We start from the raw sequence: 20,892 nt of genomic DNA on the forward strand, positions 1-20,892 counted from the left end.
AAAGATTGAAAAAAAAAAAGAAAGAAAAAAAATGAAAAATTTGAAAATGTGCCTTGGTGAAAACCTGGTAATCAGGCACCTTGGTAGCAAAAGTAAAGAGAAATAAATTCATCCTATGGTGAAAACCACTCCCTTGTGGTGCCTTGGATAAGTACCATGATGAAAACCTAACAATTAGGCATCATGCGTAGTTCTTCTACATCTTTCATTCATTCTGTCTTCTCTCTTTGATCTTGACAATGTTAACCTATAGAAAATCATTTGGCTATCTTGTGAGATATCTTATGATGATCTTGTTTTCATTCTTTTCATGTTTAGCCTTCATATCTATTTTCCTCCATTCATTCTAGTCTTTCGCTATCCTTTTCCCATTTACCCTTTTGGTCTTGATCTAATAAAAAAGAGTAAAATATGATGTTATGAAGCCTCTTGACATATCTACTCCTTTGGGTTACATCTTTCCCACTTTTACATTATGCCTTCTTGAATTATCTTATACTGGCCTTTCATTTCTTGTCCAAATGTTCTTTAGATGACAAATTTTCCCTAGCTTGGGTACTCTTGAGGAGTCAACCTTTGAAGATCACTTTCACTTGCTTCATACACTCCTTGCTTATCCATAATATCCATTAGCTTATTGCTTCATCATGTCCTCCACCTTGTTAGACATTGGGACTGCACGATGTGATCTTGCTTGAGAGTTTGATGTCCATTCTGTCTGGGGGCATCTTTGTACATATTTATTGATCCTGAAAAAAATCCAAAAAAAATTGATATATTTTTAAAAAATCCAAAAAAATGATATATTGTAAAAATTCTAAAAATTGAAAAATGTCCTGAAAAAATGATCATCTTAGTGACAACCTAGCAAAAGGCACTTTGATGTATCTTCAAAAAAAATTATATATTCCAAAAATACAAAAAAAAAAAAAAAAAAAATTCAAAAATTCAAAAAAAATAGAAAAAATGCCTTGGTGAAAACCTGGAAACAGGCGCCTTGGTAGCAAAAAAAAAAAAAAAAGAAAAAAAAAATTCAAGTGGTGAAAACTTGGAAACGGGCGCTACTTGAGGCCTTTTCACCCCTGTTTCTTAGCACATGTCCTCGACACTTAGCCTTTCTCCACCTTGCCTTGTCCTTGTTACCTTGCTTTGGAATTGGTCTTTGTCTAGGGGGCATAACTATGCTAGCTTTGGTTTCTTAGATGTGTGAGTCTTTAGGACACCTCGCAAATGGTGTTTTTCAACACCCATTGACATCGAGTGTTTTTCAACACTTATTGGTTTGGTCTTACCCAGTATCATCATGTGATCTTACCTTCCTGCAAGCATTTGATCCTTGTCCTCAGAACTTAGTATCAGTTAACACACTTAAATTTTTAAACGCAACACTTAATGCTTGACTTATGTCATGATCTTTTCTTTGTGTGCTGACTGTTATTGATTTTTGTTGAGTGTCCTTGTCTGATAAGTCTCTCTGGGATGCATCGCTAGAGGACTTGGGGCATGGGACATGTTTTTATTTGTTTTTTTTTTGGTTGCGGGTGTGGTCTTGAACTCTAGAGTGTCTTTTGTTGTCCCCTTGAAACACTTAGGAGATTTGAGACATCATCCTTGATTGTTTTTGCACAACCATTCTTATAGTCATCTTGGCATCTATGCCTTGATGCGAGCATAGTTTTTCTATATTAAATTGGGTAAGCTAACATCGAAGTCATCTTGACCTTTATGTCTTTGATGCTTATGTTAGAATCTTTCCACATTTCAATCCAATATAAATCGCATTCATATCTTCATAGTTACATTTGTAACTAGTGATGATTGTGTGATTTTTCAATGTCCGTTAATAATTGCCCAATGATGAAAATAAGTTCTTTTACATTCTCTAATGAATGATGAACACAAAATCCTATGTTACAATTGCTCTTTTGCAAGTACACCATTGCATTTCATGTAGCTTGCATTATTAGACTTCATGTTAGTTTGCATTTTTAGGCTGCATTATGAGTTTGAGAGGGTTCTCCTTTCATCTTTATTGTGGACATTTAATCAATTGTGGTCACATTTTGATCTTCATTTCCTTATTTTCTTTTGTGATCTCAATCGAAATTTCTATCTTAAACAGTTGATTGATTTTTGGAGCATTTTCTTTTCTTATTTCTATTTCTTTCCATATCTTTCAAACTTCTATCTTCCATTTTCTTTTTCCCCACTTCTTTTCTTCTAAATCACCTTTGGGGCATAATATTTCATGCTTGATGATCTACCTTGGTTCTATGATTCTTATATCTTTCATCTTACATCAAGAACCTTATCTTTTGTTCGATTTGATCAAATTTATCAATTTGTTGTTTCTCCTCTATCTCATTTTGATTTCGATCACGAGGGGGCAGTAATTATCAATTTCAATCCTTGATTCAGTTTTATCAATTTTATCCTCGACTTTTTCAAGTTAAAATTTATTTGTATTCTTTGTCCTGATGTGTTCCCGAGTCGACCACACATCTGGGTTGTTTTGTGATCCCAAATTGACCTCACACTTCAATTTCTTTCTTTGACTACATGTGTTCCCGAATCGATCACATATTAGTCAAAGAGGGGCAAATGTATGCACCCAAAAATGGTCGCCTAGACTATGGGCCCCCATTATTCAATTTATCAATTTATCAAAAAATTTCTGAATCAATGATTTGCAATATATTCAAATCAATTTCCTTGATCAAATTCGATTTATTTCATTTCTAAAATTGATCATTTTATTCCAAGTCTTATTTAATTAAAAGAAAATTTTCTTTTTTAATTAAATAAAATAAAATCCCCATTTAATTAAAAGAAAACCTCTCTTTTAATTAAACAGTTCATCCACATTTAATTAATTAAGAGAAAAACCTCTCTTTTAATTTAATTAAATATCTTCTATTTAATTAAAAAGAACTTGCTCCCTTTTAATTAAATAAAAATCCTACTTAAATATCTCTTTTGATGAAAAAAGGAAATAAAATAAAATTTTTTTATTTAATTTCTTCACACTTAAAAATGTGATCTAAGTGGGATTTATCTTTCCACTTTCTCCTCAACCACTTCTCTTTTCTAATTGGTGGAATCTTGTCTCACATGGATCACCACTTTCTTCTCAACCACTCCTCTTTCCTCATTGGTAGAATTTTGTCTCACATGGATCAAGCTCTATTATCCCATATTGGTTGTGAGAAGCCTCTCACCTCCATAATTTCCTTTATAAGGGAGAACCCTCTCCTCATGTTAAAGACCCATGATTATGCTATCGTTATGCTGCAGGTTTGAAGACCAATTTTTGAAGGAGTTTGAATACAAAAGCTTTTTGTGGAGAACTTCTATTTTCTTGCCTTTTTCTCTCTTGCACCCATCATGGGCTTTTAGCTTAAATCTTACATTTATAGATTAGATTTTGCTTTCATAGATTAGATCATATTTTCATGCATATTTGAAGATCATGGAGACTAGCATTCTTGCTTTTCCTCTTTGAATCTCTCATCTCATGGTGTACTTGCATGGGCACAAAAATAGGTCAAACTGAGAGCCTCCATTGCAAACCCTTGCACTCTATGAGTAGAGAGCTATGGATCGATTTGTGAGGGCTCATTCTTGAGTTTTCTTACATGTAATGATTCATAGAAGTGTGACAACATTTTAGCATTAGTATGACATGCTTCTCCCAATTGACCAATTGACCCAAAGCATTAGAATACAAATTAAGAGCCTTTTAAAACTCCTAGTCTCCCTAACAGATGCCATGCCCAAGAAAATAGTATCATCCACAAACTGTTCATGGGAACAAGAGAGAGGTTGAGAAGAGAGTGATATGCCATGAATATCCCCTTTTTCCACAAGACCACCAATGTACCTCCCCAAACATTCAGCCAAAAGAGTAAACAAAATCGGAGAAATGGGATCACCTTGTCTTAGCCCTCTAGATGGTTTTAAAAAATCAGATAAGGACTCTAGTCTCCCTAACAGATGTCATGCCCAAGAAAATAGTATCATCCACAAACTGTTCATGGGAACAAGAGAGAGGTTGAGAAGAGAGTGATATGCCATGAATATCCCCTTTTTCCACAAGACCACCAATGTACCTCCCCAAACATTCAGCCAGAAGAGTAAACAAAATCGGAGAAATGGGATCACCTTGTCTTAGCCTTCTAGATGGTTTAAAAAAATCAGATAAGGACTCATTAACCAACACAGCCAAGGAAGTTGTAGTGACCAATTGGACAATAAGTTGTAAACTTTTTTCACCAAAGCCAAAGGCCTTCAGCACTCTTAGGAGGAAACTCCATTCCACTCTATCATAAGCTTTCGTCCACTTTCATCACAAAGCCCTGAGAGTTAGAGGAGGCCATAGAATGAATATTTTCGTGCACCGCAATAATGGAATTCAAAATTTGCCTCTCCAAAACAAAACCATTATGTTTCTCTAAAATCAAATTAGGGAGAATCTTCAAAATTCTCAAAGTCAATACTTTAGATATAATTATATATATTGAATTACAAAGACTAATCAGTCTAAAGTGCTCCAAGGAATCCGCAACCGCCTTCTTAGGAATGAGGTATAAAAAGGTAGAGTTAATCTCCTTAAGCATTTTTCTAGCCCCAAAAAACTCCTTTACTGCATTACAAACATCTCTGCCAACCACATTCCAGAGAAATTGGAAAAAAAAAAAATGGGAAAACCAATGGGGCTAGAGTATTTGTCCCCTTCAAAACACTGAACCGCTTTGAGAATTTCATCCTTTGAAGGAATGGAAGCCAACATTCTATTATGCTCTTCTGAGATTATCTAAGGAATAAACTCAAGCAGCTCTCCCTGCCATTCCATATCAATATTCTGATCTGATGACAAAAGAGAGGAGAAAAAGGAGACTAGTTCAGTAGAAATCTCAATTTCATTTGTGATATCTTCCGGCCCCACCTTTAACTTAGAGATGCGATTAGCAGCTCTTTGCTTCATAGTAGTTAAGTGGAAATATTTAGAGTTCTTTTCTCCTTCCTTCAACCAAATAGCCCTAGACCTTTGCCTCCAGAATGTTGCCTCCAGAACGTTTCTTCCTTAGATATAATATCATGATAAATAACCAGTTTTTTATTTTCTTCCACCAATAGTTCCTTTGTGTAGCCTTCCAACTATATTCTTTCTTGAATGCCTTTTAGCTCCATTTTCAGTTTGGACTTTTCACCAAAAATATCCCCAAACATATTCGTATTCCATTATTTCACCTTATATTTGACATACCTCATTTTTTGGCTACTTGGAAGAGAGTCGTTTGTTCCACCTTAATATTCCACCCTTCTTTAAACACCTAACAAAAATTCGGATGCTGAACCCACATTTTCTCAAATGAGAAAGGGTAGTTTTTTTAGCATTAATCACACCAAAGGATAGTGGTTGAAGGCAACCTTGGGAATAAAGGATAAAGAGCAAATAAGATCTTGGACCCAATCAAGGGAAATTAGGACCCTATCCAACCTAAATTGAATGCAATTTTCCCCTACTCGCTTGTTGCTCCAAGTGAAATTGATGCCTTGGAGATCTAAATCCATCAATCCTTCCCCATTGATAAAGTCCTTAAGATCCAGTCTTCCTTCCAACTGACTAGGATTACCTCCCATTTTTTCATGTTCATAAAGAGGAACATCGAAATCCCCCATCATAATCCAGTTACCATTGTAATCTTTACTTTTAAGATTAGATAATCTATCCTGTAACTTTTTTCTCTCTCTCTTGTTGTTAGGGGCATAAATATCAACCAAATTCCAGCTAGCTCCCATTTTTAAGTGCTAGAGTTTGACAGCTAAAAAATTCTTATTAGCATCAATCAGATGACCAAAAAAAACAAATTGGTTCCACATTATCAAAGTACCCCCTAAAGCACCTTCAAAACTGCTAGCCAGCACACCACAAATTTTAAAAGACTTAAACTTTTCCACTTTTTATTTTTCCATTTTGGTTTCCTGAATCACCAGGATATGATCTCAAACTACATTCCTAACCACCTCCATCTTATGGAGACTATTGAACCCCCTTATATTCCATGATATTATCTTCATTTCTTCTTAAGTGTGAACTCCAGAATAGTAGTTTGCTTCTCGTCAACTATATTCTACATACTCTCCAATTCCCTTTTGTTTTTAAGACTCTTTCTTCCTACTTTTCAGAAGATCCTACATCCACCTTCACTATAGGAGAGATCAACTTGGTTTTCTTCCTCCTAGTAGAAACTTCGGATGAAGAAACCGAAGAACCACCTTCCTTTTCATTTTTCTTCCTCGTTCCTGTCTTCTGCTTTTTTCCTTCTTTAGCACCTTCTTGTTCCTCTTGCTTTAGAATAAGATCAGGATTAGTCTCGAGAACCGTATCAATTGAAAGATTTTCATCGAGGAGAGGTTCCGACAAACGCAGATTGCCCTCTTCCAGAGAGTCCTCCACCCGATTTTCCAAGATCATTTCTAGACTAGTATCTACCTCCTATATTTCCCCTTCATCAAAGTCACCCTTCGTATCTTCCTACCTCTCATCCTGACATTGGGAAAATCGGTCTAGCTGGTCCTGTTCATTCTCTTCTACCTCACCATTCTTGGGGGGGGAGGAAGAAGAAAATCCTCCTTCCTACTAGTAGAATTGTCTTCATTTTCATTCACTCCCCCTTTATGATCCCCATTTTTACTAATATTAGCTTCGGTAACCTTCTCATGTGTAGTAGCTTCTCCCTGTGGAACCTTAGGTTTCCAAACCAGTTTTTGATATCTCTTCTTTCCCAACACCACTTTTTTGTTCATTTTTTGTTTCCAAATGACCCAATTTCTTATGGTAAAAACAAGCATTCGGAAGATCTTCAAACTCAACCTCCTGTGTCCATTTCCCCAGTTTAGAAAAAATATCCACTTTCTGGGGTAAATCCTTAAGCTGAGACACTTTCACACAAATCTTGGCATATAGAAGTCTCGATCTAGCATAATGTTGGATTTGCCAGCATTTTACACATTTTTCCTGGGTGAGGTTTCTTAAAGTTTTCCCTGCCTACAAATGTAGAATATGTTGAGAAAAATGGTCAAAGATTTTTAAGAATTTCAAACTTAGCACCAAACTTGAAGAAAAAAGGGCATAATGTTTAATACAGTTTTCTTGGGTCATGCTCTGAGAGCGTGTATTTAGAAATTATGGAACCAAAAAGTCCACATTACTTCTTACAGAAATATAAATTTCTTCAAAAAATCAAACATCTAGAGAAACATTTGCCAAGAAGAACCGATGTACACATGAAGGAAAGATGGGAAAACGAGAAAAATTAATAGTAAAAGCACAATACTGAATACCTCAAACAAATCATCAAGGAGTTTATTCCTATACTCTATCTCCAAGAAACGATTATTTCGATGCATTCCATTTTCAGCCCCTCCATTGTCGACATGGTTTGCAGATGAGTCCACTTCTAATGGCATTTCACGTACATCTTCTGAAATATCTTCTATACTAATATCCCAGCAGATTTCTGATTGAACAGCTTCAGATGCTTCAGTATTTTCTATACTCCACTCCATCTCACCATCCTTAGCATCCAAAGACTGAATTTTATCATTTAGATCATTTTCCAGTGAAATAGAATCTACATTCACAGTGGGGTGATGCAAATCTTCTTGCATCATGCTATTTTCAGATGTCTCAGTTTGCTCCACAGGCTCAATTTCCCAATCAATTCCAGTCATCTCATCCGCTGTTGTATTTACATTCCAATCAATCTCATTCAAAGATATCTCTTTCTCAGATGTGTTCAGTTTATCATAGGAATCAAAATTTGTGTTCGATGACAAAACCTTGGAAGCTGAAGCCTCATGATTGACAGAAACTTCAAGAACTGAAAGACCAGCATGAATATCTCTTAGACTTGCAAGCACATTGTCAGGAACTTTCTGCAATAGCAACACCAAATATTAGTCTTCACAAAAAATAAATGCTGGCTTGACTGATACAACAAAACAGATCTCAAATAAACTCCAACTTATGAAATTCTTTACATTTTAAGGTAAAACATTATCAGTGCATACTACAGAACAATGTTTTATTACACTTACCCCTTCTTCTGTATGTGCATGTTTGACAAATGCATGATAGTATTCTAATGCTTGCTTAATATTATCACCACATAGAATTTCCACAATCTCAACAAATGTTGTTGGGAGTGTTTTGGCCATCTCCAGGAGTTCTAACCTGATGTTCTTCCCCTGAAGACCACAAGTATTTAGATGTTGATTAATTTAATGGAAAAAGAAAAATTAAAAACGTTAAGTTAATGTCACCTTTTCATTAATTCTAGTACAAATACATCTTTTTGAGTGTACCATTGAAAAACAATCCCCAAAATAATCATCTAAAGCTAATAGAGATCGTGATAGTGTGAAGAGCAAGTGAATGATCAGTATAAGTAAAATTCCTGAATAGTAGATAGATTTGAACAGGTGGAAGAAAAGCTAAAGAACAAAACTTTAAAAAAATTTAGTAAGATTCCACAAAAGATTTAAAATCCGCCGAACATATTTAATAATTTATCTCTCAATATTATTCACCAAATCGAATCATAGAAGGCATTTCTTTATCTTTTCATTTTTTACAGAAAGCCTAAACTTCTTCTACACTGAATATTTCCCATCAAGAAAACAATGTTTCCCCAATCAAAAAGCTAAACATAGAAGGGTTATGTGACTTTAGTGGACCTCCAAAAGTTGTAATGAAGTTTAAAATCTTCCAATTTTCTTTAAAATTCAACTACCCTCAAGATATCAGAAATACAATCCTTTCTTTTCAGTTTTTTTTGGAAAAACAAATATTAAATGAGTATTATCCTTGAAGTGTAACTAGAACATAGTTATATTTAACACATCAAATCAAACTATGCAATTATAATCATAACTGATGCCAGTTTGCTATGGATCCGGACAGGGTTCCAGCCACAGCTTGTGGGTCCAGCTCTGCTGAACCCTGGCGAACCTGTGACCAATTTCATCCCCAATTTGACAAATCCATCAAATTCAGCACAAGTACATTTTGTTTTTAAATTTCAAATTTCTCTTTAATGCAAAAAAGTGAACTCACGCCCCCTCCAAGCTCTAAATTTTTCCATACAAAACATCTAGAAGGCAAAGCCAATCTCATTTTTGCTATTGTGAATGAAAAACAAAAATATTTTGCTCCATTGCTGAACTTATTTTTTGGCTTGTGATTGCACAAATAGAGTTGAAGCTTAATTGTTGAATGCTCCAAGTTGGTGGTTGTGTTATTGCTATACATTTGCAAGTGTTGGCCTGTGGTCATAGAGATTGTAAATGAAGATATTTTCAAAAGAGGTAGGTTCTTTTAGCTTTTGGTTTTCTTTTTCCTTACTTCTATTTTTACACATGAACACTCTTGTTTTGCTTTGAAGTTTCTTTCTTTTTGGTTTGTTTCAAAAGTGTTTTATAGCCTAGAAGCAAAAAACATGAACAAATCATGATTGAACACAATTAATCAGGAATCAGGACTAGCGCCTATTTTTTCCCAAAAGATCACAGAAAAATTCCTTAACCATTTCACAATTTTTTGCCGGTTTAAAATGGATCAATCAGTAAAGAAAACACATTCAATTGGTTGCATTAGAAACTCCCCTGAAAACCCTAAAATGCAAAACAAAAGCCATAAATCTGCTATAGATTCAACAGCACCACCTCAGCAGAAAATAAATTAGATATGAGCGGAAAGAGGCTTTTGGTCATGAGCAGCAGAAAGGGTTTTTTAGTCATGAGCAGCAGAAAGAGATTTTTGGTCGCATGACAGACATGAGCAAGATACCAGAGACACATCCATGTTTTTTATTTAATCTCTATTCCTTCAATCCGTTCCACTCTTGCTTCACCACACAAGCACGGTTGAGAGAATGCAATCTCTCTTGAAATTATGCTGTCTATCTGCATCTATGTAAATTTTTTATTGGCATCCATCAATGAACCTTTATTAATGTAATTAAAGATCTTGTGATATCGACAAATTAAATTACTAATTAAAATCCATTCGAGTCTACATAGTATAAATATAGATATATTTAAATATGCTAAAATACTTAGCCATATAATCCTTAAATATGTAGATTGTATATATGTGAGCCCAGGTTGGTGTGTGTGTGTGCGCATGCGTGCGCACGCGTGTGTGTTTAAATATCTATATGCCCATTTGATTTTTCATATTTCCATATATCTACATATAACAAAAGCTTTATGGCTAAAATGACAGTCCTGCAATAGGTGATTTTGATAGGGCTTCTCCTTGGTAATCCTATCTAGCTAATAAGAAAGAATGAGTATTGACTGCTCTAGACAGATAATTCTAAAATAACTATAGTTATTTACTTTTTTTAGATGTTTTAATTTACCTTATAATACAGCTACAGTTGCTTAAAATTTTAATATTTAAATTTCTAGCTAAGGAATCGATAAAGATTTTTTAAGTATTAGAATGTGAACAATGCTCACCACTATATTTGCTAGGTACTTACTTTGGATTCTGTGTTTATTATGGGTGCAAGATAAGATGGGAGAACAATAGCAGTTTTCTCCTAGGAGAAGTATTTTTGACAGACAATGTGAAAATAAAAAGGAATGTCTTCCTCACTGTATGATAGGTACTTTAATCATTTGTAATAGGAAATGTTCTGTATGTAATTTTCAGAAAACAAAGTTGCCGATCATGTATTGAAACGGATGTAAAAAGAAGCAATGCCTTCTTCAAGACCCCAACAGTAATGGAGCATCTGTAATCCTCAAACTAATGTTCAGGATATCTGTCCCAAGCTATACTAAGGCTTTTCTTCCCCATTCTTTTGCCTCCAGTGCTTGCACTTTGAACAGGATAAAAATGTATAATTATTTAAAATCAATAAAATAAAAGGCAAAATGCCTATTACTAAGCAAGAAACAAATCATGTGATATCCGTTTTTTTTTATACTAAGATGTTTTAAAAGATATGTACAATTAGACTCAGGTCCTCAAAGAGGACATATCACTGTGAGAATATTAGCCCTAGAAGCATTTACCATAATTTACATCTTGGTTTTGAAATAAGATTAAAGAAATAACAAATCATAAATTACAATATAATATTTAATCATTAAATATATTATTAACATAAAAAACAAAGGGATGTAATATATTTAATGGAGGAATATATTAAAAGTGTTATTATGGATACTGAATAAGTAAAACATTAATTCTTTTCCCTAAATAACATACCACTATATTATGAATGTACCATGAGAGCTCATATGGAAATACAAATTGGTAACATCCCTAGTAAGCTCAAGGAATATGGGCAAGAGCTTAGTTACTTAATTAAGGAAAGTGGTCAAAGAATGGAACAGGTCACTTCTAGTTTGTGTACAATGGCGGCCAGTCTAGGTAAGAAGAGCAACAAGGAGATAATGTCTCCAAGTAATGTTGGGATGGGGAGCCCAGGAGGACCTAGTGAGAGAACTAGGCAGAGCACGAGGAAAAAGGTCATTGCAGCTCTTGAGGCTCCTGTTTTAGCTTTGGCTGACTATTATCCAGAGTACTGCAGAAGTAGGTAAAGCGGTGGCGAATATCATCAAAGAGCTGTTGTAGGTGTTGGTCGTGGGAGCTGGTGTGCTGGTTGCTGGTCCGTGTGGTGTTACTGGTTTTGCCTTTTGTTTTCCAGCTTGTTTAAAACTCTAGGTTCCAGGTCCTTGTAAAACTCGGTTGTTTTTTTATGGTTTAAACTTTTGGTTTCAGGTCTCTGTAAAACCTGGTTTCTTTGTTAAAAACTTTAGGTTTTAGGTCCTTGTAAAACATGGTGGTGCCTAATGTTTATCATTAGTTGTTTGTAAAGGGTTTCAGATCCCTTCAAAACTTGTTTTTACCTTAATCTAAAACATACCGCTATATTCATTGTCATGGAACATGACAAATATATAATTCAATGACTAAGAGATATAATTCTATCGAATACATTGATGATATAATGGACAGGTCAAATGAAAAAGATTGTGCCTTGGTTGACGGCATGACAGCCCAAGCAAGTGCCTCGTCAGCTACGGACGCCGTCCTTCACATGGAACAAATGGAAATCTCGTCAATAAAGAGGGAGGTGGACACCATTATCAAGTGAGAACTAACACTTATTGGGTGAGCGTCTTCAGAGAATTCTAAAATTATAAACAAATTGAATAACAACTTCGCGGAAATAGTAAGAATCAATTATCATCCCAATCACACGGAAAGGATAATGTTAAATGTTCAATTCGCAATCTCTATTTGGGGAGCTGAAGAAATAAGAAATAAATATAAATAGAACCACACAATTAAAACATTGATTCAAAAGGAAATCAGAACAGTTCATTTCTTTAGCAGCAACGCAGAATTAGTTGAAGACAGAGCATAAATGTTATATGTGTGTGTGTGTAATGAGTATGTAGATTGGCTTGAAACTCTTGATTAAATGACTAATAAACATAATGAATACATATTGAAGAATAATTATATTCGTGCATTTAACAATATTCATTCTTATCTATTATTTGGCTTAAGCAAGACAATCTGTAATGTTTCCAAGCAGGGGCTTGTATATCCAAGCAATGACTATCTGTCCCAAGATAGGGTAGGTATCAGTAATCCCGATCACCTTACAGGCATAGTACCACAATAGGCTAAGGGCTTGGATCTATAAACTTTGCGGGGAGACCGTTGTAGTTGGTCTCTAGGCACCTTGGATAACATCTACTCCTTTCGTCTTTGAGCAGGACTAGTAATAAGATTGGATATGGGGGTATTAATGTTACATACACATAATTTAATCTCATTAAGTAATGGATAATTATTTTATTATGAACATCTTAGCTTGAGTCATTGTATCTTAGGACATACAACATACAATTTAAGTTATATATGAAATAATTATATCTAAACCTATCTAGGGACATTACAGATCTTCACTACTTGGTGGTTTTGCTCCCCAAAGGAAACAAGATAAGACTTATCTTTCTATTATTTATAATTTTTTGATGTCTAGATTAAGACTTAGAATCATCTAAGCTAAAATCTCTCTCTAGAAATATAGATTCTTCACTAGGATAATTGCCAAAAGGAAATATGTTCTTCCCTAGTAGCATAGAGTCAGCATCCACCAGCTATCCATGCACTCATTCACAATATTTGTAGTCTCCTATATATCAGTATAAGGCCCAATGGTACTTGAATTAGACTCTTTTAGCATGCACCATCATCTTTCTTCTTCTGCTTGCTTTTTACTTATTTTTTGGAAGGCGCATTTGTTTACCTCTTTGCTAATTTTTCTTTATAATTCCAATGTTTCCTCAAGTTTTCGTTCTTTTACTAAAACAATAATGATAAACCTTTCTTCCATTTACCCGGTAGGAAGAAAAACTAATGACCTTTAGCATAAATGGGTTATGGTTAGCTAACTCAAAGATGGGACACTAATATATTGAGGGGAGTTAGTTTCTTTTGCCTTTAAGACTATCTTTCCAAATACTACAATTATGATTTTTGCAAACAACCTAGGCTAAAACCCTAAAATGTTACAAATAGGCTAAGTTACTATGGTTCATCCCTGCACCCCCCAAACTAGGAAAAGTTCGAACTGGTTCAAAGTTTGGGTATGGTTCAATGTCTGGTTCAAATGAGGTTTGGGTTTTTCACTGTGGCTTCAAACTTCTTGCCAACTAGTTTGAATCTAGGTAGACCACAACAAAAAATCAAACCCACTTGTTTTTTGGGCCCCGCAAAGCAAAAATGAGTTTTTATGGCAAAATTTAATAATATTTTGGCATCCACAACCCTAAAAGATTGTTATGAATTGATTTTGGTGGCCTCTCATTGTCAACTTTTGCTTCCAAACAGTTTATTCTATCTTAAGGAAGAGCACATAAGTGGTTGAGCAAGAGTTTGGTTGTGCAAGGAGTTCAAAGATTGATTTGTGGGTGTTCTTCAAGTGTTTGTGCCTCATTCCTACACATTTGCAAGCTTACAATGGCTGGAAAAGGTAAGTTCTTGTTCCATTTTCTGTTTTTTTTTTTTTTTCATTTCTCTTTCATATAAGATCTTTCCATTTTTTCAAAAAAATTTATTTTCTTGGATATAAATTATAAAATGAATATGTCTCTAATTTCTTGCCATAGGAAAAGGAATCACAATAGCATCAACCTCTTCATCAGTAGGCAATATGAACAAAGAATAGAACACCACTCTGAAGTTTGCACATATTATAAAACCCCTTCCAAGAGGTGGTGCATTCTGTTGGAGATGTTGGGGTTGTGGTGTAGAAAGTAGTTCTTATTATCGTGTGGTAGGTCATTTGTGTGGATACACAGGAAGAGGAGTCAAGGAATTTCCTAGCAAAAAAGGTGCCCCTATACCAAATGAAACCATGTTAAAATATATTGAAGAGCATGAGGCAACATAAGAGAGAAGACGTAGAGCAACTGAACTCAGTAGCAATAAAAAGTAAGAAAAGAGCAAAGGGAATGCAATCCCCCCCTCCCAAAATGTTATGCTGCAAGACCACCCCTTTTTTAGTATGGCAACGGACACTAAGACTAAATATTTACTCCACACACAAAAGAAAGGGACCACTAGAAATTGCTTTTCAAAATAAGAATCGGGAAATTGTTGACATTAAGGTGGGAAGATGCCTATATGCAAATGGGTTGTCCTTTAATGTTGTTCACTCTCCATTTTGGAAGGACATGTTGAGGGCTACTGATGAAGCTCCAAGAGGGTACTGTGGCCCTGGGTTTGGAAAGAATGCACGATCTTGTTGAATCGAGAGGTCCAGCTGATTGAAGAACAATTGAAGCCCATAAAGGACTCATGGGTTGAGACAAGGGCGACAATTGTTTCAGATGGGTGGAAGGATTCCAGTAACCGTCCCTTGATCAATGTCCTTGCAGTGTCCCCTAAAGGGGCGAGTTTCTGCAAGAAGTGGATTATGAGGGCTAAGTCAAAAATGGGTCATTTATTGCTAATATCCTAATTGAGCCCATTGAACAAATGGGTGCTAGAAACAGTGTCCAAGTCATAATGGGCAACGCAAAGAATTGTAGAGTTGCAGGTTTGTTGGTTGAAGGGCAATATCAATATACATTTTGGACACCTTGTTTGGTCCATTCACTCAATCTTATGCTACCAAAGATTAGGAACCAAATTGAGTGGATCAAAACAGTGTATGAAGAGGCTGAGAGGATCCAAATGTTTGTCACAAACCACCACATGACTCAATCCCTTTTCAGGACCTACTCAAAATTGGAGCTACTAAAGGTAAATGAACTTGAACTCAAGTTAGTAATTTAAATTTTAATATTTGACAATTTCTGATTTTTCATATTTTGCTTGTGCAATGTGTTGGTTATCAAAATCACCGGTTAGAAACCTACGAGCCTTGCCTGCTCGAAGTTGGGTATCTAACTGATTTTGGCCAACGTAACAAGATTAAATCCTCTGCGCTTTAGGTTCCGTTGGACCAAGGCCTGTTTACCCAAATCCAAACTCGGATACAAGATGTATTATAGCGGATTTCAACACAAAAGAAAATCCCTCAACTAGCAAGTGTTAAGGAAAACTTCTAATTTGATAACTTCAAACTTGGATTACTTATTAGAATTGTATTTTGCCGAAATGAAAAAGGGAGTTTAAACGAATTATTATTTAAAATAGACTCAATCTCTTAAAAAGAAAAATTTAGAAAATTATCAGCCTATGGTTTCGAAATGATGAATAAGTTAATGATCAGTGCTTGATTATAATGGGTAATATATACTTCTTACATACAACCTAATGACGTTAATGATATTTTATTTGCTAATAACTTAATTATTTTAATGCCACGAATTATCACCCTATTACATATTCAAACAAGTCTGCTGTAATTTAACCTTCATTTGGACACAGCAGATACAAACAGAGGACAGCTTATAATCCTACAATATTTGTATTTATCAAGTCTGAAAAGCAGTGGATAATTCTGTGTACCTATCAAAATAACAAATTATAAACAAATAATCAACAGAGTCATGAAGGACGATCCATACATATACTTGCTCTAAAACAAATCAAATCCTTACTGATTTTATTGCTGAAATGGCTTGTGCTGAAGACACTCACATTCGGTGGTACTCTATTCATTACAGCTCAATCTCAGACAATTTTTAATGCTCATATCCAACAATATCCAATCTCCAACTGATTTGCTCAATAATCCAACAATTCCTTCTCAGAGAAAGTTCAGTATTGTGCTTTTGCAATACAATATATATGCAAGAGAATTTTTGTTTTTTAATTTTTTATGGATTCTCTCTGTCCTTTACATCTTATATTTATAAAGGGTGAAGGGGTGCCTCCTGAAACAATACACCCCTTCACAACAACTAATCACAATCTTAACAGAAAACTGTGACATAACTATAACTCATTTACAACCGAATGCTTTGTAAATGAGTATAATCCTTTAATTGTGCTGCCTTTTAGACCGATTGGATTGATAATCCCTTTTATCTGGACCCGATTTGTTAACATTATCTCTTTCTTTCAAGATTCAGCATACTACTGCATTTCCCGTTAATGATTTGCTCCTCCTTTCATTTCGCATCCTATGCCTGCAACCACAAAACGCAAACACAGTAAGTATTTATATGAATGAAAGACGCAATGTTGAAATTTCGTTTATCAAAGCGAGTGCCCAGGGCAGAAGACTCTCAGGATGTTAATAACACTACTCCCTCTTTCGAATGCTATGAATATTTAGTAGTATCTATATATTGTCGGCCCGTTTCTTATCATATCCATCAAACCACGCGTCTGTAATTTCATCACCACATGTCATGATGAATCCGACAACCCTCTTCTGCATAGAAACTGATCAGTTTGATAATCTTCTGTGTCCTGTATCAGGCGGCTAACTTCCTACCACAGTCAGAGATCCTTGCTCGCTTGCAGGTGCCTTGCGTTACATATCTGTATGATATGCATTCCAACGCACATCCTTCTATCCTTGCTGTCGGGGCTTATATTTTCTCATCTGCATCAAGTTATACTCAATCGTTATATTCTCTGCAAGGCCCGTCTCCGTTATTTGTATGAATCTGCAATCATTATATCTGTCGGCTTTGTGTATTCATGCAAGCTTCTAGATAGCTTCGCGTGAATTGACATTTTTCAACCCCTGCTCAATACTTACTCACCTTATGACTAGTGCCTCCTCCGTTCTTTCATATACCTGCAACAAACAAAAATAGTGTCAAATAAATCGATAATAATAGATACATAATCTGTCTTCGGGAGACTCTAATGTTTCATTGCATTTTTTTAGTTTGAAATGCTCATATGTGCTGAAAATCCCTCCTGCAGTATTTCTTCACGCAAGGCAATAAAACCTCAAGCGGGCAAGCAGGACAATCCTGGAGAACACTTGAGCAGACAAAGGTAGAAAAATCCATACATTTATCAGAAACGAGTTCCCGCAAAATCTATTAAAGGTTGCATTCATTATTTGACTTTGGCCAGAATATATTCTCAAAAGAATTTCTCCATCAATTCGCATCCTATCAAGTGCTTCCTTCTTGATGTAAATTCTTTGAGTAAGAGGATGATCAATGTAAACTACAGTCGATTCCTCTAAGCAAGCTTAAAAGATTTTTCTTCCACATACAATCTTATATCTGTGAAGAAGTCTCTAAAAGTGGCAACAAAGGACATGGTTCAAACCACTCCTTTTGATAGAGCTCTGAAAGCACATCTTAAACACCAGGATCTTCAAATATTATATTAACATTCTGGTGCACTGCTTCCTTTGCAACCTCAAGAAAACTTTTTCATGAATCTTCAAAATTAACTTGTTCCGCACTGTAAAAGAGCGAGCGCCCCCATTCTGCTACTGTTCGGATCCACTGCCAGATCATAACAGCGTAAATTGTTATTAACAATTGCACATAGTGGTTCCAACCTAATGTCTACAACCGGCTCCTCAAGCTTTTGACACTCCGCTGCTTGAAAATTTACCACCACCATCTGAATAACAGAAAGGTCAATACGATATAACATCACATCTATGCTGACAGACTGCACAATCCGCACTTGCTCTAAAAAGATCTAATGCTGCTGGAGCATATAGCTTTCCCTCTTTTGTCTCATTTGAATCATGGACCTCATCAGTCTCCAATATGCTTTGTTAGTCGCCATACAAATAAAAATACCACTGCTGCTATTATTTATTAATGGAGTCACTTTATCAATATCACAATGTCCTTACTGTGTGCATTTATTTTTAGAATCACAACATGAATTTGGGGCTTTGATGTGAATAACAAGCAAAGAATAGAATGAAACTTGTTAGGAATGATGGCATTTTAATCGGCTTGAATAAGAGATACAGACAGCTATATATCTCCATGGTTGCAGTATGGTTGATTTGCTAATTTAAAACTGCGTATATGCTTTAGAAAATCTCCTTCCCCACATGACTAAGCCAAGGTTTACAGTATTGATTGCTGTATGTGCTATTGTTATCTGGTGCAAACCTTCAGAGTATTCCTTACTGATGAATTTACTTGTTTGCTCTTATTCATGAATTGTCTATAGGCCCTTTGGTGCCTCTCTAAACTTCTGTGTACATTATCAGGAATTCAATTGCTGTAAAGATTCTGAATACTCATCAATATGCTGCTGCCCATGATAGTCACTCACAATATGGACACTTAAAATAAAGATTCTCAAACTTGGCCTATGATGACGGGGTAATTGATAAATCCTTGACATCAACATTATCCCATTCGAATCTTCCCTTGTGGAGGCGGGAATTTAAAGTTCCATCACAATGTATATGCTTTTCTAAAAATTTTTTTTTTTGCTCTAATTTATGTCACAAGATGCTGAGACCTGTTTCGCATCAAATATAATCATCTTGAGATGACTTGTGCAAGTGAAAGAGGCACTGCAAGGTATTGTAATCAGCTAGTATTGGGGTGTATGGAAGCAAAGGAACGCTAATAGGGCAAACAAAATAAAGCAAAGGGTATTGGATGACTCATGGTGAGAACATGTGTGATATCTCCTTAAGTTCACCGAGCCCATTATGAGCATGCTTAGGTACACTGACATGGATAGGCCTTGACTTGGAGAGATCAATGATGGCATAGACTCAATGCTTGGGAAGATCAAGCAAATTATAAATGACAAGGAGCAAGATCTGCAAGAGACCTTCAAATAATTGCAAGCAATTATTGTTGAAAGATGAAACAAAATGACCACTCCGCTACATTTTCTGCCTATGCCTTGACGCCCAAATACTATAGCTCTCAATATTGTGATCTACCAAGAAGGTTGCCACCCTATTGAGATATAGAAGTGTCAAACGAGTACTAGGCAGCATTTAGAAGACTCTTTCTTGATGATGATATAAGTAATCACAGATGAGTTCATAGAGTTTGTGAATGCTAGAGGTCTAAGTAACAATGTTCTTCGTCATCAGTTCAAGAAGGATGCTCATAGTTGGTGGTACCTCCATGGCCAAAGATTCCAAACATCGCAGCCCCTTGCAATCAAAGTTATATCACAAGTTTTTTTTAAATAATTTAGTTCACTTTATCTTCAAAAGAATCATAACTAGAAAGTAATTTTACATTTTTTATAAGGTTGAATTAATTCTTTTTTAATTGTTTACTATGTGTTGTCTTCATAGGTTGCTAGTTCTTTTGCATTAGAAAGAAATTGGAGCACCTATTCTTTCATCCACTCAGTGAAGCGCAATAGGTTGCAATAAAAATAAAAATAAGAACCTGGTATTTCTGCATTACAACTTGCACCTTCTTTCCCACAAGAGTAAAGAATACAAAGAAGGGGAGATGAAGAAGTGGGATGTTGGTGCAGAGGTTACGGACTTGGATGCTTCCACTGCTCATCTTACAGTAGAAGATTTTGAAGAATTTGATGCCAATACCATTGTTGTCGTTGTTGTTGATCCCATTGGCCTTAGCTCAACTAAAGCCGGAGAAGAAGAATAAAAAGAAGGAGAAGATGAAGAAGATGAAGATTGAAGAACTTAGAATATTAATAGATTTTTATTCCTTTAGTTGAACAATGAATGTCAAACAATGATACTTGAACTTGATGCTATGATTTATTTTTAATGTTTTGATCTTTGATATTGAACTTGTTACTAGAACTATATGATGGAATGAGCACTATAATTACAAGTTTATGGCGTTTTTGTTGTTTAAATGTGTTTATGCTACTATGCTACATTCTAATTTTAACTCGTGCTTCATAAATACGTGTGTGTGTGTGTGTGTGTGTGTGTGTGTGTAATTTTTACATGTTTTTTTGTGCTCACGAGCCCAAACCCCTTTCCAAGATGTTGACGAACTTGCAAACCAGTTCTCGAACTTCAAACTTGGAACCGAACTCGAACCACTAACTTAGCAACTAGGGGAAGTAATTTGAATTCAGAAAAAGAGAATGTTTTTTATTGCAAAAAGAAAAAAAATTATTGCGATAGCTTCATGCAAAATTTGAAAAACTATCTATCTAATTAGTGAGCAACACTTATGAACACGCAACTTCAACATTAAAATGCTAGAAGACTGAATTAAAATGCTTTTGCAGAATTGAGTATTGATCAGACTGCTGTGTTTGAAATGTTAGGAACTTGTCATTGATGTCAAAATCAAACACACGTGCACAAACAGATCTGTTTGGAAATAAGGTTGCAGTCTTCAGTTGTGCCTGAGTTTTTCAATTGCTGTTGTAAATATATGTACCTGTATTTTCAGACTAATATTAAATGATGAATGGAAACAAGACAAATATTAGAT

The 20,892-nt window shown here is 35.3% G+C and overlaps 1 protein-coding gene across 1 annotated transcript in view; it reads right to left on the reverse strand.

Moving 5' to 3' along the window:
• LOC149562179 (CDK5RAP3 protein homolog) overlaps positions 1 to 20,892 on the reverse strand; it is a 115,532-nt gene that overhangs the window by 55,089 nt on the left and 39,551 nt on the right. The window contains exons 6-7 of the mRNA XM_089825726.1: positions 8,104 to 8,253; positions 7,348 to 7,941 (exon numbers count right to left, since the gene is read on the reverse strand). Of these exons, the coding sequence (XP_089681852.1) occupies positions 7,348 to 7,941; positions 8,104 to 8,253 (744 nt within the window). The remainder of the gene's footprint in view (positions 1 to 7,347; positions 7,942 to 8,103; positions 8,254 to 20,892) is intronic.

Source organism: Cupressus sempervirens, chromosome 4, assembly GCF_028749045.1.
Source record: "Cupressus sempervirens isolate cs-2001-9-10 chromosome 4, ASM2874904v1, whole genome shotgun sequence".
NCBI classification, from domain to species: domain Eukaryota; kingdom Viridiplantae; phylum Streptophyta; class Pinopsida; order Cupressales; family Cupressaceae; genus Cupressus; species Cupressus sempervirens.